Source organism: Carassius carassius, chromosome 21, assembly GCF_963082965.1.
Source record: "Carassius carassius chromosome 21, fCarCar2.1, whole genome shotgun sequence".
Classification (NCBI taxonomy): domain Eukaryota; kingdom Metazoa; phylum Chordata; class Actinopteri; order Cypriniformes; family Cyprinidae; genus Carassius; species Carassius carassius.
Genome location: NC_081775.1, coordinates 21,218,676 through 21,242,032, shown reverse-complemented (window position 1 = coordinate 21,242,032; position 23,357 = coordinate 21,218,676). Strand labels below are relative to the sequence as shown.

At 35.6% G+C, this 23,357-nt stretch overlaps 1 protein-coding gene across 1 annotated transcript in view; it reads left to right on the top strand.

Annotated features, from left to right (window-relative positions):
- Positions 1-16,319: 16,319 nt before the first annotated feature.
- ajap1 (adherens junctions associated protein 1) overlaps positions 16,320-23,357 on the top strand; it is a 49,775-nt gene continuing 42,737 nt past the window's right edge. The window contains exon 1 of the mRNA XM_059503772.1: positions 16,320-17,146. Within this exon, the coding sequence (XP_059359755.1) occupies positions 17,118-17,146 (29 nt within the window). The 5' untranslated portion in view covers positions 16,320-17,117. The remainder of the gene's footprint in view (positions 17,147-23,357) is intronic.

Below are 23,357 nucleotides of genomic sequence, written 5' to 3'. Positions count from 1 at the left end.
GTAAAGTATTTATTTACAAGTTTCCTTTAATTTTTGTTGTTATTCTGGTCTCATTGACTTTTCCATACTTTTAAGAATTTTATTAACATACTCTTTAATTTTTTTTTTTTTTGATTTTATGGATTATTATCTTTTTTTACAGTAAAAAACAGTTTTCATCAAATATATCATGTAGGAAATTGTTGCAAAGTCACAATGTTTACTTTTTAGAGTAATTTATTTGACTTCCAAAAAAACAGTATTTTACTGTTATATTAAAAATATGTAAGATTTATTACAGTTTTTCAACATATAAAGTAAGGAAACTTACTTTTAACCGATTACCAGGTTTTTTCAACGCCATTATTATAGTCTTTTACCAGTAAAATTATGAGCTGTATTTTTTTTTATAGTGTAGGAATTAACTAGGACAAGTAGCACCATGCTTTATCATCATGCTTTGTTGGTGACATAAAAGGACTTTCTTAAGAATGAGAACATGGGATTGTTATCTTATAATCAGTAAATCAGAGACTGAAGGAACTACATTGTGTTTCACATTCAAATAACAATGGGATTTGAAAAAGTAAAACTGGGAAAGAAATCTTGGTGCTCATATAAAAAAAAGTTGCTGCAGGGCTAGTTTTATAATTGATCTAATAGTATGAACATGCCTTTTAAGGGCAGTTTTTAAGGCTAATAACAAGGCAAGTACAATGCCTATTTGGAAAATACAACAAAGTTGGCAAGAGGTAAAAGACAGTAAGAATGATACAGATTGAATTTTGTTTCTGTATAATGGAAATAAAGTTATATTTGGTATTTTTATCAGAAGTTTAAACTGCAGTTTTTGTACGATGTGAGTTGTTGTTTGCTGTATATATGATGAGGCATTTCCTATATTTCAGTGGTACTTAAACAAAAGGCAGTTTGTAAGTCACGTATTTGAGACGTGCATCCAAAAATCAGAAGAAACATCCATAGTCAGTATATAAACAATTTTGAGCAGATGCTGATATGCAACTTCTATTGCACATCAATGCGCAAATTTCGAGCAGATGTTTACTGTCAGCCTTTCCTTTGCTGTAGGATGATATCAGTCTCAGAAGTAAAATTCTTGTCATTCTAGTGCATAAAACATTTTTATGATACTTTAAAACTCAAACAAATTTTTTTGTGTCTTTTTTAGAGCACCGGCCCTGAGCTGAAATCTTGGTTATTTGTTTTTACTTGTTTATAAATGGTTTATAAAAACATCTGATTCATCTTACAACTCAAGTAGTTTGAGTAGGCTATTTTTATAAGAGCCTCTGACTCACTACTTCGCTCAGTGATTTGGTTTATCAGGACAGAACATTATTATTATGCCTACAGTAAATCATACGATTTCCTGAAAAAAAAGTTAACTTAAGAGGAAACTTATTCCCTTATCAAATCATAAATAATCCTAACTATAGAGTCAGATTAATGATATGAAGACTCATTAATCTTTTTATGGAGTTAGATGAATCAGTTTTATCCTTGCACTTGTAACCAGATAGCTTCGGTACACTGATTCCCATTCGGTTACAACCAAAGAATGTTGATAGAAAAAGAGGATGTTGTATTTCGCTCAGACTTTCTGGTTCAGAGAGATTCAAATCAGTAATAATCTAGTTCTCCAGTGATCCTAAAGGAAAAGAGTCTTTTTTTAATTTATTTTTTTTATCTGAAGCACTTGCAGTATATATTTTCGCTCATATCAGGAAGTTGAGGTGATCATCTGGCAGTTCAAAGTATTCTGCTCAGGCTTTAGATGATCTCCAAGTGGCTTCATTCTGTTTTCAGTCTATGAAGATGAAAAATGCTGTACTCATGCACAGAAACTGCACTCAGCAGCAAATCAGCCTGTCATCCCTCCATGGCAACAGCAGTGAAGGAGAGCTTAGAGTGTGTGATTAAACACTGCTTCTCATGTGGATGTTTCAAACAGCACTCTACAAAAACCACCACTGCCCCTGACTTCCCCATATAGTCTGGCGCAATTTAGAAGAGACTGTCTGGTGTTCATGTGAAATGACCAACTATTGATTACAGTTTTACTGCATGTTTAGGGGTCAAATCATAATATTTTTGGGTATAATACATATTAGACTAGGGGTTCCCAAACTTTTGCATGCTAGGACCCACCTAAAGAGGTAGAATCATAAATAGGAAAACACCCACATCTTTCAATAAACATTTATATTTGTATTATTTATTGTTCCATGAAGTTATGAAAAGTTTCTGAACATTGACTGAATGTTGAAAAGTTTTTTCATGATTATGCGAACAACATTTTGTGCTAACGTTTTGAAAACATAAGATAATTTAACGATGATTAACGTTACTGGAAGAATGTTTGTTTATAACACTGAACCTTGCCAGAACGATACGTTCTGAGAATGTTCCCCATTAGCTGGGTTGGTAAGCTATAAAACGAGAATGAACATGAGCATGAAGGAATGGCTGAGAGCTATACAGATAAAAAAGAGAATATATATATATATATATATATATATATATATATATATATATATATATATATATATATATATATATATATATATATACATTTTTATTTTTTATTTTTTTTTTTTGGTGGCACAGCAAGTAGGAGATGCAGCCTGATGGGCTGTTGAAGTAATGATGCACAAACACTGAACTTTCTGTTCAGTAAGCGAGTCATACAGTACGTTGATTCAGTAGCCGCTCAGCTTTCATCAGACTGATTCTTTTCAATTGTTAGTTAAAGAACCGCCTTGTAGGAATCAGACTACATATGTGCAGTACTCTTGTGTGGTGCATGATGTACGTCAAGTTCTCCTGCCAACTAACTTGTTAATTGGATTTGAGCACTTGTATTTTTTATATTTCTGGCATGGCATAAGCACACCACCATTTTCACAATTTGCACGACCCACTTATTCTCACAGTAGGAAAATAGCTATATTAGACGGTCTGTGAACAGCCTATTGGTGGACCGTGGGTGGTCTGTAGGCGTGCAGATAGACTACAACCTACAAGACAATTCCTAAATATATTTCCACACAATGACCAAAACGCACATTTCCCAAACACATTACCACACAACACTGAACACCCACTATCAAACATTAGTGTATTTGGACATGGTTAAAAAAAAATGTGCCACAAACAACACTTAAAATCTAAAATATAATTTCATGTTCACCAGTGTGAACAACACTCATTCCTAAAATTTAAGATCTGTTATAGTGGTGCAGTTATTGATGAGTATGTTGTGTTTTTGGTTATGAAGACCATGGGGCATTTAGCGAAAGTAGATCCTTAATCAGGGAAGTGCTGGCAAGAGAAGCCAGTTTTATTTTAACAAGACGTGAACCAATACATAGAGCACATTATAAATCAGCGCCATCAGCCAGCATGCACTTTGAGGCCAATCCATCACCTCAGTGACACTTGAACCCCTAAGAATAACGCTTTATAATCCAAGGGTGCTGTTCTGGGATCAGTTTCCTGTCTCTTTATTCATTAGAATGGGAAAATGAGATGATCTCGAATCAGGAAAGAAGTTACTGTAAGAAGTTCAACACAAATTACTGGCATATGGACCCAAATGCAGTCAACTATACGGTTCATGCCACTATTTTATAAAGCTCTAGTGCCTCTCAGGAATTGAGGATTCTGACTTAATCAGCTATTATGGATCATGTTTTGCTCGAGTTCAGAGCAGCACATTTGAAGGCGAGTACAAAGAAACTTGTATGAGTCAAAGGAAATCTTTTTCTACACTCACTCTCAGTGAGCACAGCCAAACAGCTTTATGACCAGCAGGAGTACCGCAGTGTAGTTTCTAATAAATACAGCCCTTAGGAGTTTTCTGGATATTTAACATTCAACTAATAAAAGCCCTTCAAATATGTATGAAACAGCATGATGCAAACCAAGTTTTAGAATTTAAAGTCACGGTTTTAAAAGAAAACACCTTTAGGTTGTTTTAATCTCAGTTAAAAATTTAGATAATGTAATGCAAGATTCATATGAGCAAATAAGGAAGAATTTTACCAATATAACTTGGAGCGTGAGCCTTACGTACAGACTAAATGTCAATGTTTTGCCTCAACTAATTTCAGTTACGTTAAAAGGCAGTTTGTTAATTGAGTCAGGCACTCAAAGAAAACAGATGATGTAGAAACAAATTGACATTTCCGTTGCAGGACCTCCTAAGGGATCCTTTGCCCATGGAATTCTTTGCCCATGGAATTGGGTTGCGTCAAAGTGAATTGGTAAGACAGGCACAAGCTTTTTTTGATAATCTAATGAAGGTAAAGCTTTTTTGAATGTTGCGCTAATCTATCCTTATTTATTGGTGCGCCAACAGAAAGAGACACTTTTATTAAATCCAAATTATGCGGTGGATTGGCGGCAGTCGCTGCAACCTTAGTACTGTAGGTTTATTGCTGGTACAAAGTAGCTGGTAAAGCTAGTAAATCAATATGGTATTTCTGGTGAAGCTACTGCAGTTAATGTGGACGTCATGCTGTCTAAGCATGGTAATTTGAAGCCCTTATGCCTCATATGAACCTATATGTTTTATTCTCTCTTTGCAAATACAATGAACTGAAGCTTTCAGCCTTCAAAAAGGCTCTATCTACAATTATTATGATTTTTAAAAAGAAAATATCATAAAAATGGTTCATATAACACATGCACTAAATACATCAACATAACATATATATTACATAACATATTGTAAATAACTCATTATTCACTGAATTAATCAATTAATTGTGAGTTGAATCATTGATTCAATATATTGTTGCAATTTATTTTATTATCTCTCTTTGAGGTGTTTACTTTTTTATGTTGTACTGTAATGTTTAGAGTGTTAAGGGTGCTTTATAAATAGAATGTTTTAATATTGTTAATGAGTTTGTGTAAATTGTATGATATTTTACCTTTTTGAAGTTTGAAAGCTCCAGTCCCCAGTTATTGTAGTTGTAGTTTTGGGTGATCTATTCCTTTAAATGGGGCATAACACACACTGTTTTAGCTTCTCTTGAGTACTTACTGTATAGAGTAGTACTGCATCCTTCATATCTTCATGTCTCCAAGTCTTACCATGTTTATAAAAGAAAGATACAGCTTTACGTTCAGCTCCTGGAGGTGTGCTAATCCAACTCTTTAACAGTGTAAACAACTCTGAATGCATGAAACAGTATTGTACCCCCACCACTCCCCTTAAGAATCCTGTCCATTAACCAACACATGACGACAAGCAGCCAAAGCACAACCTATGTTTTTCAGCATGTGTTGTTAAACAACTTGCCTTACATATCAGATCTACAGTCCAGGAAGAAAAAATTGGGGGAAAGGTGGGAGGACAGTCATAGAGATTGAATTAGTTTCAATTCATTGCTGTAGTCCACAGGTCATACTGTTAGGCTCAACTAAATCATTCCCTGAAAAGCTATAAAAAATGTCGGCATAGATTTAAGGCACTCTTAGCATGAACTTTCCCTTTCATTCTCTCTCTCTCACCCTGTCTTTCGTTCTCATTCTTTTTCTGTTCCAGCCCGCCCGACTCATTTTCACTCTTTCTCTAACCCCATCCTTTCTGAGGTTGACATTTAGAAAGGAGCCTGTCAGTGTGTGCGTGTGAGAGTAGGAAAGAGAGTGATCATCTCTGCTTTATAACTTTAGCCATACACCTCATTCACCCAGCTCCTGTCAGAGAGGGAGAAAGAGATGTGGACCGTTCACAGTTAAACATCAGCTGCTTTAAACAGTTTTTATTTTTATTTTTTTTTAGAGATTATGAGGGATTGTCATTTGAATGGTGTTCACCAGAGTCCTAAACCATCTCCTTGGCATTCATCTTGTCTCCTTTGATACTTTCTTCATTGAGAACAATAGAGTTTGCAGTGTGTGTGGTGCACTCTGTAGTCACTGAGCTAAACTTAATAAATTGCTGTTTTCACGTAAATCAGCATCACGTTTTCTGACTAGTATGCAATGGCTGTTCAAAGTGAGCCGAAAGGAACTTGATTTAGACTTGGGTGTTTAAAATATTATCCAGTCAAACCTTGATCCTACTTCATCCTTATTACCTCACAGTAGCTGGGACGGCCGAGCTTGTAAACAATGAATAATATTTCAGGTCTTCCTCTGAGAGGAAGTTGTGAGTTCTAAAAGTATTTTTTCCTCCTATGATTTAAATGGAATTATTATTATTATTTTTTATTTATTTAGTTATTTTATGTTTTTATTGAAATTAATTTAAACAGAATTTTAGATAGAATAAAAATAAAATTATAATAATAACTTTATTCATACAATAAAATACATATTTTATATGATATAGCTCCTTTAATATTTTAATGATTACTTATAATCTACATTGAATTTATTGAATTTACAATAAAATATATTTTTTATCATATACTGTATATTTTATATATTTAAAAAATATGTTTTTAATTTTATATATTTTTTCTTATATATATAAGAGTTTTGAATATAGCTTGATCTAAAGTTTATTTTTAACAAGGATTTGCATTAGTCCAATAGTTTTAGACAATTCATCATCACATAAAATCTTCCTCAAACTATTGCATATACATCATATTAAGTATTGAGTATACTGGTGGATGTTGTCACATCAAGCTTAACAGACGATTTTAATATGAGTTTCTTTCTAACTTTAAAATGACTGAATTTACATAAAAAGAAAAACATCTTGATTGGCGAACTCTTAATTGCATAACAGATTCTCTTCTGCCAAGAATTCTTCAATATGTATGAGCTGAATGTCAGCCTTCTTTGAAAATATAGCTGATTTTGAGCAACTGCTGTAAACCTTCAGGAGCTTTTTGAATTAGGGGTTTCTCTATCGAGATATAGAGCATGATAAGCTACAAAATAGCGTACATGCCCAAAGCAGCAGCTATTTATTATATATAAAGGAAACACAGCTAAATCTGCATTATTTTTGTGCCTAGATTCGCTATTCATGCTATTTTAAGGTGCTGTTATTTATTTGTTATTTTTAAAATATATATTTTTTGCACTTAAAGAATAGCTTTCAGGAAATTTGTCAGAAAACAGTCATTGTTTTTGCAGTCCTGTGATGCAGAAATTACATAATTTGCCTTTAAGGTCTGTTTTTGAAAACTAAACCTCACATCTCTCTCTTTTCCGACACCTCCTATAACAAAACACACATTAAGGTCTGACGAAATTTACAGATGGTAAGATGAGGGCTGAGAGGGACAGAGGTAATCTTGGGGTCATTTGGAAAAGGGCTGGTGCTTTCACACTCAGATCTCATAAAGTGTCAGGACAGGAAAAAGACTTGGGTCTCAGAGGTGAACCCAGAGATAGAGCAGCCGCTGCCGGCATGTTGAACCTGACCGCAAAGGCCACTGGAGGAGTAAGAAGAAGCACTATACAACCCGTTAACCATAGCGGTGTGAGCACATGTTAGGAATGTGAGTTCAGAGAAAACGTGTCAATCACTGTCTCTCTCTTGTACTTAAATGCATCTATTCTGTCTTATGCTTCCCCTCAAATGGATGAAAAAAGTCACTAATGATCTATTTAAATATACAAATACACCTAATAACCATGTGCAATCTCACCAAAGGCATTCGAATGAGCATGTTTATTGCTTAGATACGTCAGGGAACCTCTTGTTATTGCCTTCATTGCATTTTGAGTTCTTCAGCACACACTTGAAGTGATAAAGGACAAGTGAGCTGTCAGATGAAAGAAAAGAAGAGAGGATGTGACAAGACAGAGGGTTAATGGGTGTTTCCCCTGTAGCTGTATTAAAATAGATGCACAGATTTCTTCCTTCCCTGTTTCAGTGATATAGTCTCTGGCTCAAGTCCATGAAACAAACACATACAGGCTGGTGATATCAGCTCCTGTCGATCATTTGCAGTGACACATAGTAATCTTTGGATGTAAATATCAAATTTCACCTTTTGAACCCATAATGAAATTACACTGAATATGCAGACTGTTCTATTAGAGATTAGGAAGCTTTAAGCTTTTACTCTCACAGTAAGTATATAATAAAATAATTGTTTCTGATAAATAAAAAGTGTGATGTGTAATTGCAGTAATTTGCAGCCCATTATGGATAACAAACACCTAAACACTCCCATTTGCCATCGCACTGTCACAGTAGCCACAACAATAAAACATATGGTGACAGTAAGTGTCAGTTATCGTTTGGTCTTCAAAATATTAGAATGTATACACTGAATAGAAATAAGTATTTAATGCAAACTACATGTAGTTTAATTTATGCATAGAAAAAATATCTTAAAATAATTTGATGCAGGAAATATTTGAGAGAATTCAAGTCTTTATATTGTGTGCAACTTTTCTTCGCTGGTGAATATATCCTATTTTGAGAATGTTTAAAAAAATTACTGGAAATTTAGATGAATACTGTGTAAGAAAATGTTTTTGCTGTGGTAGCTTTGAATCTTACATAAGAGCTGTCTTATAAAAGATAAAACAACAGCAGCCTGTTCCACCTGCATTTTCTGAGTGTTTTAGTGGGATCTGCTTTCAGCTGCTTTCAAAGACTTTTAGAAAACCTCTCCATGAGCATTATGAAATAGATGCATCAGCTGCATGCTGTCATCACAAAGTAAACAGCTATGCTTTTAATAAATATATACTGTATATATATATATTATGCATATACTACCATTCAAAAGTTTGGGGTTGGCAAGTATTATTATTATTTTTTTAATAAGTATCTTATGCTCAGCAAGGCTGTGTTTATTTGATCAAAAATAAAGGATAAACATTTATATTGTGAAATAATATTACAATATAAAATAACTGTTTTAAATGTTCTATATTTAAAATTTAATTTATTTCTTTGAAAGCACTTTTATTTTTAAATCAGGTTTGGAGCAAATTGTCATATTTGTTTTATAGGTTACATTTTTTTTATAGTTTTTATTTTTTTTTTAAATGTCGTGGGTTATTTAATGGTAGATTTCCCTTGTAAAATCATGCCACACGTGAGCCATAATTGTGGTATTGTTTTATTTAGATTTTGATGTATGTGCCTATGCATAAATTGTGTACTCTGTAAAATAAACACTGTAGCAGAAAGTGTGAATTTTCCTTTTTATTTTATAGGCTACTGCTACTTAATGTTTTATTTTATTTTTTGTCTTCCGAGCATTTCAACAAATAAACTATTTCCATCCCAGTAACTAGACTAGGAGTATATCAAAGTGTCACCTATGCACATAAATTATTACATTTGTCAGTCGTTCCGAGTGACCACACTGGTCAGGCAGAACGGCTCTTGGTCTCTTTGTGTATTTTTGATTCCCAAAGACTCTGCTGACCTGAACCCACCCTTTAATCTGCCTCCTTCTGTTTTGTTTTATTTTTTCAACTGAATTGCTTCTCTTTCAGTATTATGCCTGTTTCCATAGCAATGACTTTTTCTACACTTCAGCATTCAGACCCTTCCCAGGTGAGAACTGTGTTACACTCCAGACTCCAGAGGCCTTGTCAGGAATCTTAATCAATGACAACATCAGAATTTGTTCAAATGTGAGGTCCACCTCCACAGCCAGGAGATGAGATTATTGAAATTGTCTGGCTGACATTCCCCAATCATATGGCTGAAGGTTGTATGTAATATGTGTCCATATCGGTGTCTACATGTTTATAAGTTCTCAGATCGGCTTTTACATCAAACATACACCTGACCTCATGTGTGCAGACAGAAATACAAATATCCAAAAGTAAATATTCAGCTACAGTGTGTACCAAATTGTGCATCTGTAGATTGCAGTGTATTTCAAAGTGGGGTTGCAAGATGTCATGTCTTGCCCTTCGAAGTATAGATGAGCAGTGAATGAATGCACAAGGCCAGGGTGCACACCTCCTCATTTGGCTCCACTTTCTCGCTCACTGTGTCCCTGTCATCCTGTTTTATATTTTGTCCCTCTTATGTGCTGTCTATCACCTGTGATTCTTCTCATCATCCTCTTATAGAAGTCTCTGACTGTCTGAACGAGAGCTCTGTGCATTAAATATCATTTGAACAGTCTGTGTGTTTTTGTCTGGAGGGTAAGACTCAAGTTGGGGCTTATTGCGGGCCTGTTACTCTTAAGCGGTTTGTTGATAAGTGGCTGTTGAACTGAAAGCTTTACTGTTCGCAGAATGACTAGTGAAAAAATGAGCTTTCTTTGAGTTGAAGCTGCTGAGACACTTTAAAAAAAATTCTTCACTCTGTATTTTTTACCAAGAACACCTGAAATAGTTAAATGGATTCTCTGATGTGTACTAAATAATACCATCTGTTGCTCAAGTACCTATTCAAATTTACTTTATTGGTGTGCATATTGATGTTTATTCTTTAGTCACAGTTTTTGTTTATTCAAGGTGCTGCAGAAAAGGGGTGTTACTAAAAAACTATAAGCCTATTCAAGGTATTTTTCACTCAAGAATTAAAAGTCATTATTTACCCATATTGTTTACTTGCTTTCTTTGGTGGAATAAAAAAGATTGTATTTTGTCTATACATTGAAAGTAAGTGACTTTCATTGTATGGACAAAAGAACATGCTCAAGAATATCTTTTTTTGTGTTACGCAGAAAAAGAAAAAATATTTGACAGAGATTTAGAACAATATGATGTGAACTATGCCTTGTGAACAAGAAGTGTGCTTAATTATATTGAATATGCACTTGTAGTGTACTTATAATATATTAATATCTAATATCATTTCAAATTAAAAGTCACTTACGTGTATTTAAAGAAAATTCTTCACGATAATTTATTAACACACTTAGGTTCACTTTTAAAAAGTGGACTGTAATGCCAAAATAAATATTAAATGTTTTAGTAATCTTTTGTCATGCTTTAAATAAATTTTATTTACTAACATACTAAAACACATTTAACATACTTGATTATGATAACTGTTATTTGATAAAAAAAATTTAAAGTTAATATTTTTAAAATCACTAAATTGCAAATGTGTCATTATAAATATATTTAAATACATTACATACATGTTTCAATAGAAATGATAGAGAAGTACTGTATATAGTTTACCATAAATTCTTGCCAATATTCGACAGAAAACTTGAACCATGTTTCAGAGACAACATAATTATTCAATTACATATAAAGTTCTTAAGTGGGTCAAAAAAGCACTCTTGCTTTTTAATATACTAATTAATTAGCAATACATTCAGTAAGCATATTATTTTATGGTATATAAGTTCTCTTATATGCTAAAACATACTTCTTTTTCACAAGGGATCCCTTTAAGTCTAGTATCTCCAGCATCATCATTGGGAACATTCTAGTACTTTCTGCAGACCAATCTATCAAACCTAAACTTCAAAGAGTTTTATGGACTGCCAGAGTAATGGCTAAAACTGGCAAATAAGCCCTTTGGGTCCCCATTGTCCTGTTAACTATCTTGGTCTCACAGCTCATTGTGCTGAAATAGGCCCTCTTGTTTTTCTCATCTCCAGTGTTTCACTATCAGATAGAGGAGATGCCCTCTCTTCAGTCCGGTTGTCATGGTCACTGTCTTATTGTTGTGGCAGCTATTTGTGTCTCATGTTGTGTTCAAAGTGATTTGCAATTATTCCACCTTTCAAGGGGTTTTTAACAGCTGTGAATATTGAGAATATTGAGAATATAAAGCAGAGTGTTCCTTGAAAGGTCCCAGGCTCACCGTTCTGCTGTATGAACGAAACAATTATTAGTTATAGAAATAAATAGAAACACAGCTCATGTTTTCAATTAAGAGGAATGACCAGGGACTCTTGTCTTTGAATTATAAGTGTTCTACTTATTCCTGTCCCTTTTGAAAAAAAGGATTGTCATATTGTACTCGAATATTGATTGGACCCTGGCCAAGTATTATGTTGGTTTCAAGGCGTTCTGCTACTAAATGAACTATGTGCGGGTTCAGGAGAAGGATCAATAAATCATCATGTAGTTTTACAGTTCTAAATATAGAGCAATGATTAGCTCCTCAAAATCTAAACATGCCTTGATGTATTGAGTATCTCATTAATGAACTGACAGTTGAGGAACTGAGGTCTGACATATGCTAACTAGGTGGTACTAGTGAACTGAATCTAAAAACTATGTAGTGTTTAGGTGAAGCCATTGTGCATGAATTTGCATTTGATCCAATGATACAATATTGCAGTTTTTATTGTGTTTTTAATCAAATGAATGCAGCCCTGATGAGCACAAGAGACTTCTTTCCAAAACCAGATTGTGGTGAGTTTTAAAGTAGAATATAATGGTTTTCAGTGTATTTGATAGATATTTGAGACATTGAGCAGTGAATTTCTGATTCTGAAAGAAATCAGTTTTGGCCTTTTGGTCACAGTGAATGATGATTTAGGATTATGGGGCATAGGGTCAGATAGGTTGGTGGTACAGAAGTAAAAACATTAAGGATGAAAATTAAGAGTATTGAATAGCTGGTTTTGGGTTCAAATGATTATCTATGGATGCTTAACATGCTTTACACAATTAGGGCATGGATAAACAACTTTGCCGATTATTCTGGCCAAGACGCACCTGCAGGATAGGTCTGTCTAGCCCACATGAACAACATAGCGCTCACTGAATCAACCATGTACCTTTCTCAACTTTATTTTCAGATGGACTAGTGCAGACAGTTGAAAATTGCATAGAAACATAGAATAAGATCGACTTGTCTGTTTTGCAATATGCTTCAGGCGGTCAGTGTATGTATAGTGGGCACCTCGGCTAGGGTGAGAGATTTGATTGATAGAACGTTGATCCCATCAACATGTCTTAGTTGTGTAAATCACATTGGGCTCCTATGGACAGTGCAGAGAACAGTGATTCAATATCTGCAATCTCTTTCTAGGCCTGTTTCGAAAAATCAAATCATCATAAAACAACTAAAGCTGAAAACTCCTGCAGCTGCAGGTTTAAAATAAAAGAATCCACCAAACTTTCATTCATTAGCATAACCTGTGCTTAAAATTCAAGACAATAAATTCCCATGTTGATGCCCTAACCTTTGACCTTCCTGACAATATACACTAACTCAGACTAACCCTTGGTCTTGACCCTCAGCGTTTTAAATCATAAGCAGCTAAATGAATGCAGTGGTTTCGGCTAATTACTAAAGACAATACACTCTGAACTCCCCTTTATTTGCATATGATAATACAATTGTCTGAAGCTGAAGTAATAGCTCAATTAAAGCAAGACATATAAGACCTCCGTTTCTTGACAAGTTTAACTCATTACAGTTATCAAATTATTACAGGTTAGCCAAATGTCCAAATTGTTATTGAACCTGGAATGGCTTTGGCCGATGTCATTGACCAAATACTATTTTGAGTCAGCATTTAAGGGTCTTTACATTGGAGGCTTAAATCATCAGTGTAAGGATTACACAGTAATCCTGTGTGAGTAAATACGCAGCCTGATAGATACAGAACGTTATGAATAACTCACTCAGCAAAACTGCGCAACTGTTTTCTAAGAACTGCTAGGATTTCATGTTTTACAGCAAGTGAAATGACTGTCTGTCTGGTAGCTTTCCACTTGCAGAATACACTGTAAAAAATAATTCTGTGGCTTAGTAAATATTACAGAAATGTTTAACTTTATTAACTTAATAAAATCTCTGAATATCGTGTACTTGATTGTTTGAGTTAAACATACCAAAATAATTGAGTAAAAATCCAACAGTTCATTTTATCTAAAATTTACAGATATATTTAAGTTTTTTTTCAATAAAATTATTTAGTATTTCACTAACCAATTATTTCTTTATAATATACTTAATATATTTGTGAAATTTCTATCAAAATATTTGAGAATGTTGAATTAAACTCATCTGTTTCAAGAAACAAAAATATTACTTAATTCAAATCAATATTATTAATATATTAAAAAATTTGAGTAAGTTTACTCAATTAAAACAATGCACCCCTCCCCCACCCTCTGACGTGACAACTCGACGGTTGGTTGAGTCAGTGAGCGCGGGCAGTTTGAACTCTCCAGTCTCCAGACAACAGCTCTCTTCTCAGCGTCGCAGATTTGGTGGATTTCCTCTGTGAAATTCAGGTTTGTGTATGTTTTATTTTATCTATAAAATCTTTACTGTGCTTTAAATCATATTTAATGCAAAACAACATACAGAGGCGTAATTCGACACCTAAACGAGAGTCGCGCCTGTCTTTTTGCATGATTGAAACGCTTTGCATAAACACATGACTTCATTCCTAATGATAATAAATATAATTATTATCATTTGGATGATAAAATGTCCTCAGAACTGTCACTGTTTGTTTATTGGCAGGTTATGTCAGTCACTCGCAGTATCTATCGGCTGTGAGTGAAACGCAGGACGGCGGTATGAAGTTCAAAGTTCACCCGCAGAGGCGAGTCCGTCTCCGGCACGAGGACCAGCGCTGATCCGGTGGATATTGGGTTGATTTGATTACACTTGAATTAGGCTACCAGAATTTTTAAATATTTAATTTTTACTTATAAAATGTTTGTTAAATGAGTTTAAATGTAAGCAATATTGTATACAGTGTAAAATGTACTGTATTGCTGTACTCATTGACAATAAAGGCCAATGTCATGTATACTGGTGGTTGTGTGGAGTACTATTTTACAAAGGTTTAGAGAAAATAAAAAGTTAATATTACTCATTAATAAAAACAGTTAATATTACTCATGAATATTGTTTTTAAATGTTTAAATGTTCAATTATTTCTACTCAATTTTATTTGTTAATGTACCAGATGCAGTTACTCAGATTTACTTAATTTTTTTACTTGCATTTACTCAATTCATACAGTATATTTCATTGATTTCACAGCTTTAAAATTTACTCAATTTTTTTGAGTGTAAAAATGTTTCACCAATAAAATTGAGTAAATAATAGTTAAACTTTTTACAGTGTAAAGATTCTCAACTTGTGTGATTTTGTTCTTTTTCAGCATTAATTGAACATAAGTGTTAAGTAATACAATTGCATGCAATATATGGTTAAATGCATTGATCTGACAGATTATACAACAAATGTATCTTTGTTCCCCCCAATATATCAGGTATAAGATCTCTAAGTGCATACAGCAAATGACCTCTTTCCAGATAGATAAGATAAGAAATGTAACTTCTCCAAAATGCATTTCCAGTAATGGCGATAAAATGCAGAGCTGCTGGAAGCTGCTGAACATTTGCTGTTAAGGCTGGATTTGATATGCCGTACTGCTCTTTAATGACACTTATTTATCTCTTCATTTTCTATTTCCACACACACACCCCATTTATACTGGCACAATTTAAAACAGCTTTTCTCGATGATCACAGATGCTGTAAACCTTCCATGTCTCGCGTTCAGGAAATATGTCTTTTAAACTCTGCTTATCTGCGGTAGAAAGCGATACACATGTAAGCCTGCTATTCTGTTGAGGTTATTCTATTGTTTTTATAGTGAGCTAATGATATTGTCTTTCCCTTAGCCTCAGGCGTAAGCCTTGCACAAACCTTTTTGTATTTTTAGATTTTTATGAAGACATTATTTATTGTGTTTATTTAGCCGTTTTCTCGCGGGGACTGTTAGCTGGTCAACACAATGTTTGTGATAGGTTTAACTATCCTTGTGGGGACTGTTTGGGCCCCACAATGAAGGCAAAATGTGACACTTCATAACCTCTACACAAGCTAGTGTTTTCCAGGAATGTATTTTTTTCATCAGGACTGTTTTCACAAAGCCCTTCTCTCAAATGCACCAGCTTAATGAGCTTTCCTGCTGCCTGACAGACTACAGACAGAGTTTTTATTCCTTTTCAGCGAGCTAAAGCCATTCCTGTGAAATAAACAGGAATTCAACAATTCAATGCCACTGCTGTCTCTTTCTTCTTATGGTAAATTGGAGTGGAAGATCAATCATCTTAACAACAAAAAAAGAGTTTCTGTGTTTCACAAGGAAGAAAAATGTGGCATTACGCGCTCATGTAATTTGCAGGATATGGCTCTAGTGCTTCCGTAAACCCACTAGACACTGTATTAACCTTGGGATGAGAAACTGATCTCCCCCTTAGTGGAAAGTGCTGTGAGCTTTTCATAGCCCATATGCAGACTGATTTATCTCGGCCAGCAGAGGTTGAGATAGAATTGGGTTCGGATGAACTCCTCTGAGGGAAACAGGGGGAAGGATGTCTGAAATGTTACATATTTTACTTTAAAATGACGTCACGGGTTTGTCAGCTAAAGCAGGACTGGCAGGTTGTTAGTCAGACGGAGGAGGAAAGGAGAGAGAGAGTAGGGGAGAGAGAAAGAGAAGCAGTGAGGGTGGATAGCGCGCACAGTGGTGATAACACTATCTATCTATCTATCCAAATGACGAGCGTCGCTTTCACGCTCTCCACTCATCAAGCGCGTCCGTGAAGTGGTGTTTCATTCCTCACTTTACTTGGTTATTTTCGCGTCACTAATTTATCCGAGCTGTAAAAAGATTGCGAGAACTATCGAAGAGCTTCTTCAGACAATGTAGGACATGGTTTTGTGCCACGGAAATCTCAATGTTTTATCTTGCGTTTTAGTCTGCGCTCGGTCTCATAACAATGTAGTGAAAGTGCGCGGTGACCGCGAGCGCAGCGCACGGGCGATGTTGACGCTGTCACCTTGCCGCCTGGTTCCCATTGCTTCTTGACTTTTTTCCCCCTTCCAGTGGAGTATAATCAAGACGAACTTGTGAATGTAAAAGAAGGCGGCAGTTGAGAAGCGACTGAGCCGTCCAGCTGCCCACGCTGCCGCTGGGTCGCTCTGCACATCCGTGCGCACTTCTGAGGAGAAAAACGGCGAGCAACTAAAAAGGGGACAAGACGCGTCCTTGTTTTTCGTGAATAATTCGCCCAGTCCTCGCTCTGGAGAGACGTGGAGCTATTTCAAGCTTTCGGTTTCTCGGGATATATAACATTAGAATGCTAGCATCCATAACATTTGGAGTAAGGTGTCTAACTTAAGGTGACCATAACGCTCGAGCGTCGACGTTTGTTGGAACGCATAAATGGACGAATACCAGGAGGACTGATTCGGAATTGTTGTCTGGAAAAATGTGGCTGAAACGGTGTTTCACACGCAGGTAATAAATATCCCTTTTGAGATCTCTCAGCTAAGAGCTGAATGCATTAAACGCACATTGCCAAAATCCTGTCATCTGTAAGAGTTTTGTGGCAAGTTGAAGCGCGTCATGCTGTTTTCACTTCACTTGTTTTGAACGCGACGTCTTACTTAAACCCCAAAGCTCTGAGTTGGTAATATTTCCTAGGAAACGTTTTAAGTGATGCTGGTTTGTATGGATAACTATAGGGCTCGTAATTAACAAGATTGCGAATCGAGTTGAAGTTATTCGCGCAGTGCTCGCTAGGGGTCGCCAAATAACCGCGATGCGATAACCAAAGACTTGACGCGCGCAAATTAGGTCGAGGATCAGCTAAACACACCCTCACATACCACACAGTACACCATGCCAGAATTTTCTGTGCGGTCAAGAAATTTATGCCATTTTATGAATCACATCTCTCACTGTTAGAGTGAGATTTTTATCATAAGGTTCAGATGGTTTGCTATTGGTCAGTGGAAAGTCAGGTTGAGTCAGAATCAGAAGATCTATAATGGCCAGGGATTTATTTGTGGTTAACAGGAGCTCTTAGCACTTACAGTACATACATAGCAAGCAAAGGATTCAATTAAAAACAGACATTCATGTAACAAATCTTTATTATACTTTCCACGTGGACAAAAAGTCTGCCAAATGCCAAGAAATACACTATACGCTCAAGAATTACAACATAAGAGCCATAAAGAGGAAGCACTTTTCATTCAGATGTTCATTACTCTAGTCTCTAGTTGCCTGGCACTGATGACCCTCATTCCAAAAAAGCACTGAAAACTGAGCAACTACAAGTTCAGTTATTTAAAGTGGCAGAATTTGAAACATGTCCTTGCCATTAGATTGGTTTAGTGGCTGTTCCAGGAGCATGTTTAAGATGGGAATGACGATGGAGCCAGGTGAGCATCATTGTTCATTCTCTATCTGATGTAGGATGCTGCAACATCTTGCATTCACAGGTTCTTCAGAAGGTGTTCTTGCATGATCTGTTTCGACTTTTTTTTAAATTATTACTTTATAGAGCCATGTCATATGGTCCAGTGGCTGGATGAGAGTAGTCTTATAGTCTATTTAATTAGTCTTAAAAAAATTACATAGTCAAGACATTTTTTTTTCTCAAAGTCAAACATGGATTGGTCTAATGTCAGTTGGAAAAGAAAGCCTGATTACCCCTTGACTAACTGCTGGTTGGTCAGACTTGTATGAAACTGGATGTCCAACTATATGCAGCATAATACAGCTTGGTTAGTTTGGCTTACTAAAAAATTAATGGAAGATCCTCATCGTTTTATGTTCTGAGACTAATGTAACTTAGAAATGTATCTCATCTTGTTTTTAATGAATTTTCTCTGTGCTGCTTTCATTTAAAGCATCAATAATAAAAAAAAGTTCAGGTAATCTAGAATTCAATACAGTAGGGAACAAATTTGCGCAAAACTGTGAGCAATGGCAATTGGAGTTTAGCAGTGTGTTAGATAAGGAGAAAATTAAGTATGAAATTTTTTCACATCTAGATGACCTGCTGCTAAAACCACAACTAAGTACTATGAATTTAGCCTCCCCCATGCCTTATATATATCTTCATTCTTTCTTCATTTAAATTTTTTTTGGTTTTACATTACACAGTGGCAATAAGGCATGTACATGCTTTGTTGCACTCCAGCAAGGTCTAAGGTGGATCGGCTGCCAAGTTACGAGACAGCGGGGAATCCCATTCCTCACTATTGCGTGTAGGCTGAATAGCCTTGATGAAGATCATTAGCTGCATCTCTTAATTGCTCCATCAACTACTTTAATATCTTCACATCAAGGTTATTCATCCTCTCATAGCTCCAATGTTCTCTCGAGAGCCTTGATTCTCCTGTGTTCCTTGCAAGATTATGCTGATGCTCTCATATTAAAACAGTCTGGCGAATGGGTCCTCATATGCCAAAGACTGGGCATGTATCTCAGTGTCCAGTTCACTGACCTGGAAGCCGTTAGGAGAGTAAACAGAGATATGTGAATATGGGGATTATCATCCCGTGTGCTGACCTGAACAGCAGCTGGTTCATTACAGGCTCTTTCACTGGAAAGAATTAGCTCGTCTCTGCTTTTACACTAGCCGTTGGATAAAATGTATTTTTTTGAAAAGTTTAAATTACTTAATTTGATGATATTTTTACATTTTCTTCTTCACCCTGTCAGATGAGGTTCTGTAAGTGCACACTGTACCGTCGTCGATGTCTTAAATGGCAGCACACAACTATCTTATTACCATGTACACTGTAGCGTGTAATAGCAATACACTTCTGTCATTTTTATACCACTTTTTTCTTGCCGGTTGTAAGCTCGCTCGCACAGTAATGCATGCCTGGTTAGTGTGAGGAGTGCTTCTGCTCTCCATTTGACACTCTTGATGGTCTGATATAATGACAGGACGATTTGATTGCGCCCACCCCCACTTAAACTGTTGTGTAACAACATCTTCAAGGGATAAATAAGCCAGAAACAACTCTATACCACAGCTAATGGCACACATGTCAGTAAAACTGAAGTATCTTAATCAGAAGAGTTTTTAAAGGCCAGAAAAAGGCCTCAAAAAAACCAGGAATAGTCTTTCTGAGGATCTGACTACATTGAAGGCATAAATAAATAGAATTGAAACACCATGTTTAAAAATTAGGGCTTAACAAACTCTGGTTATGTAACTTTTGCCTTTTCATAGGGGGAATTGTCTGTATTAGCATACGTACATTCAAAGAGTTTCTTCAAAGTCTTGATCGGAGTTAAGTGGAATATTATATAGCATCCTGACAGACTGAACAAGTTATAAAAAAGATGCATTTAACATACAGGCTCTCATATTCTCTGCATCATATTTGCAGAATGAAATCCAATGCTTGTTTCTTACTAATTTTGGGGTACTGATTAAAAAAATGGTGCCTGTTTTTCACTTACCTTTTTACATAATATGTGCATTAAAGCTAATTTATAATTTAAATTAACCAACATAATTAAATTAGGTGATATTACAACTTCTTTGCAAATCAGCAAAATTTTAATGTTCAAGATGCAAGGATGTACAATTCATTTAAGAACCTTTCACATCCATTGCACAAAATGTTCTAGTGAAAAAGGCTCTTCAGATTATTAAAATGTTATTTACACTAAGCAAAAATGCTTCTTTCTGTTCACTAAAGGTTCTTTGTGGAACCCAAAATGGATGTTCTATGAAATCACTGAATGAACCCCATTTTAGAACCTAGATTTTTAAGAGTTCACAGTCAGTGTTACTTGTCCAAGTTGAGTCACCATAGCAGCCGAGTGCCCTGTACCCCTCAGCACTGCCTGTTTGTCAGGGCAGAAGTGGCACACCCGAACCTCACACACGCACACACACACACACACACACACACACACACACACACACACACACACACACACACACACACACACACAGACTCGCTCATGTAGCACCTTTGTTCAATCAATACCGCTTCTATAAAGCCTCAAATTTATCCGTCATGCCACAAGACCAACAGTGTCTGCTAGCCCTCCAGGGCCATGTCTCTCTCCCTCTACTTTTTTTTTCCCACACACGTTTTGAAAATGTACAGTAAACAATTTTATATGAGTTTACAGTAAAAGGACTCTGAGGATTTCTCCAAACATCCAGGACGCCTAGCTTTGCCCTGAGAGGAAGTGAATGCCTCTAACTAATAAAACTGCACATTTAGTAATGAAGAAGCGTGGTTTCTGTTGTTTAAGCTTGCATGTACTGCACGCGCGCATGCTTTATTGAGCCTGTGGGTCATGTACACGGTTGTGCTGAGGGATTTTAGTAATGGGTCTTTAAATGCCTGTGGCTGTTGAGGCTCTTTTATCTGCAAACTTTTAGTTTGGAAGATCCCTGCAGTACAGATGCAATACAGATCTTTTCTCCATAATAACAGCTGATCCTCTCCTCCGAGCAATGTTCTGTATTAGACACAGCTAAAGAGTCGGTTGGTGTGTGTGTGTGTGTGTGTGTTTGTGTGTGTACTTTTTTGTTGTTGTTTACTGTGATAAAGTGCCACTTGACTGTATACTTGACCTACTATAACACACACACATGTATATAAGTCATCCAGCATTGGACACAGTCTATTATTGTCCTTTACGAAAAGGACAGCAAACAGTTTCTTGTTTACTTCAAAGGCAGTTTAAACCAGTTTACCTTGGCTCAACTGAACCCTGATGAGGAATTGGATGTTTTTACTGGATCATTTGTGTATAAATGACTAAGTGGGGGCATTAACGTTCATTTTCACCAGAGCATTTGTTTGATAAACCATAAAATTGCATCTGAAAATATTCTAGTCTTTACTATTGAAAAAGAAATGTGTTTAGATTCTGAACAAATCTTCATATCTTTCACAAATCAATTTATAAGCCTTAAAAAATCAGTTTATTGCACAGTTCCACTTATTCTTCACATTTATTTGAGAGGCGATCTCCATTTCAACCAATTTAATCCGCTCAATGGCTTCATTCTGCCAATCAGCATAATTATTGGATTAAAATTTGGATCATTCCTCAGGTCGCTGTTTGGCACTCGCTGTAATATTTGTTGGATCTGATCTGAGCATTGTCTTGGCATTTTGGATTTAATGGGAGTAAACAGAATGTAGAAATATGACATTTAACAATTCAGCCAAACAGCTGTCCTGGGGGAGATGCTGGTGGCATCAGGCCATTATTCATCCACTCAAGAGGAAAGAAAACCATTAAATTTATTACGATCAAATTATGTCATAATTTTCCCACTAATCTGCTCTTGTGAATCTGCTAGCAGCAGAGGTGGCAGCTAACTGTAATGGCTCAGAAACTTGATATGCCAATATTTATTTATTAGGTGTAATTTTGTCCAAAACAGCTATTGTTGCCAAATAAATTCAAAATGTTTAATGCGAATAGAATTTTCTCTACATTAGCACTAGAAAGAATGCTATTTATTCAATATTTTAACAGTATTTACAACATCAATGTTTAACTAAATTCTTTGATTTTACTAAAATATTTGTATATATGAAAAATCTCAGTCTGATCATTGTTTTGATTGATAATACAAATAATGGGTTTAAGATTCAGCAAAATTAAACAAATTAACATGATTTTTATTACTAAAGTTTATGTTACAAGCTGTAACAGACTACTATTTTGCTTTCTTTCAAATTTATTTTATTAAATCATCACAAATTTGTGAATTTTTACTGTCACCCAGTCCTAGTTTGAGTAAGTGAAAACTTTGTCCCCAGACCCTTAGTCTTTGAGTTTGAGTTTCTGGTCCGTGTTTTTGCCTGTGATAATGACTTGCTCTCGAGTTCCCATAACACCACATCAGAGCAAGCAGACAGGGGAACTTTAGCTTACATGCTAATTACAAGTCTCAGATAGTTTAGAAATGTAATTGGACAGTCTAATTGCTAACTATGCATGACAGCAATATGGACACCAGGGACACATAAACTGCCACATAGAGTTCTGGAAGCTAACTGGATGTCTTACATACACTGACTTATTGAGGTCAAGCAGGGATCGTTTATTTAGCGTGACGAAGCATTAATTTGTGCTGAAATGCAATATATTATATTACTCCAAACATGGGCCTCTGTTGGTACAGGAGCTAACAGAAGAGATAGAATTTGCAGCGCTCTGTGCACCAGTGAATCCTATGAGTCCATATCAGCTGGTACGCAGAGTTGTTTGCATAGCCATTCACTTTAAGAGACTTTGCACGCAGAGGGTATGGATATACCAATAAAGCCATCCTTTCACATTCAACACATAGCAAACCGAGGGAAATCTGGCAGGATCAATGCACTCTGCCATGGCTTGGGTGAAATTTATTGTAAGAACCACATTGAAAGAGATCCATGATTTTATTTATTTATTTTTTGGGATAGGTAACTGGAGCGTAAATGAAATGTTGATTATGCTGGTGTTTCTGGAAAACATACCTTTGTATTTACTACCATAATAGTAGTATATATCATAAGCTTGATTATGCTGATGTTGAGGGAAATATATATATTTAGAAGTATATACCATTATATATATATATACTAATGAGTAGTATACTGTATATTATATGATATAATCATTATAATCATTATCATTTTTATGTTCTTTTTTATTTGTCTCTTATATACACCAAAGC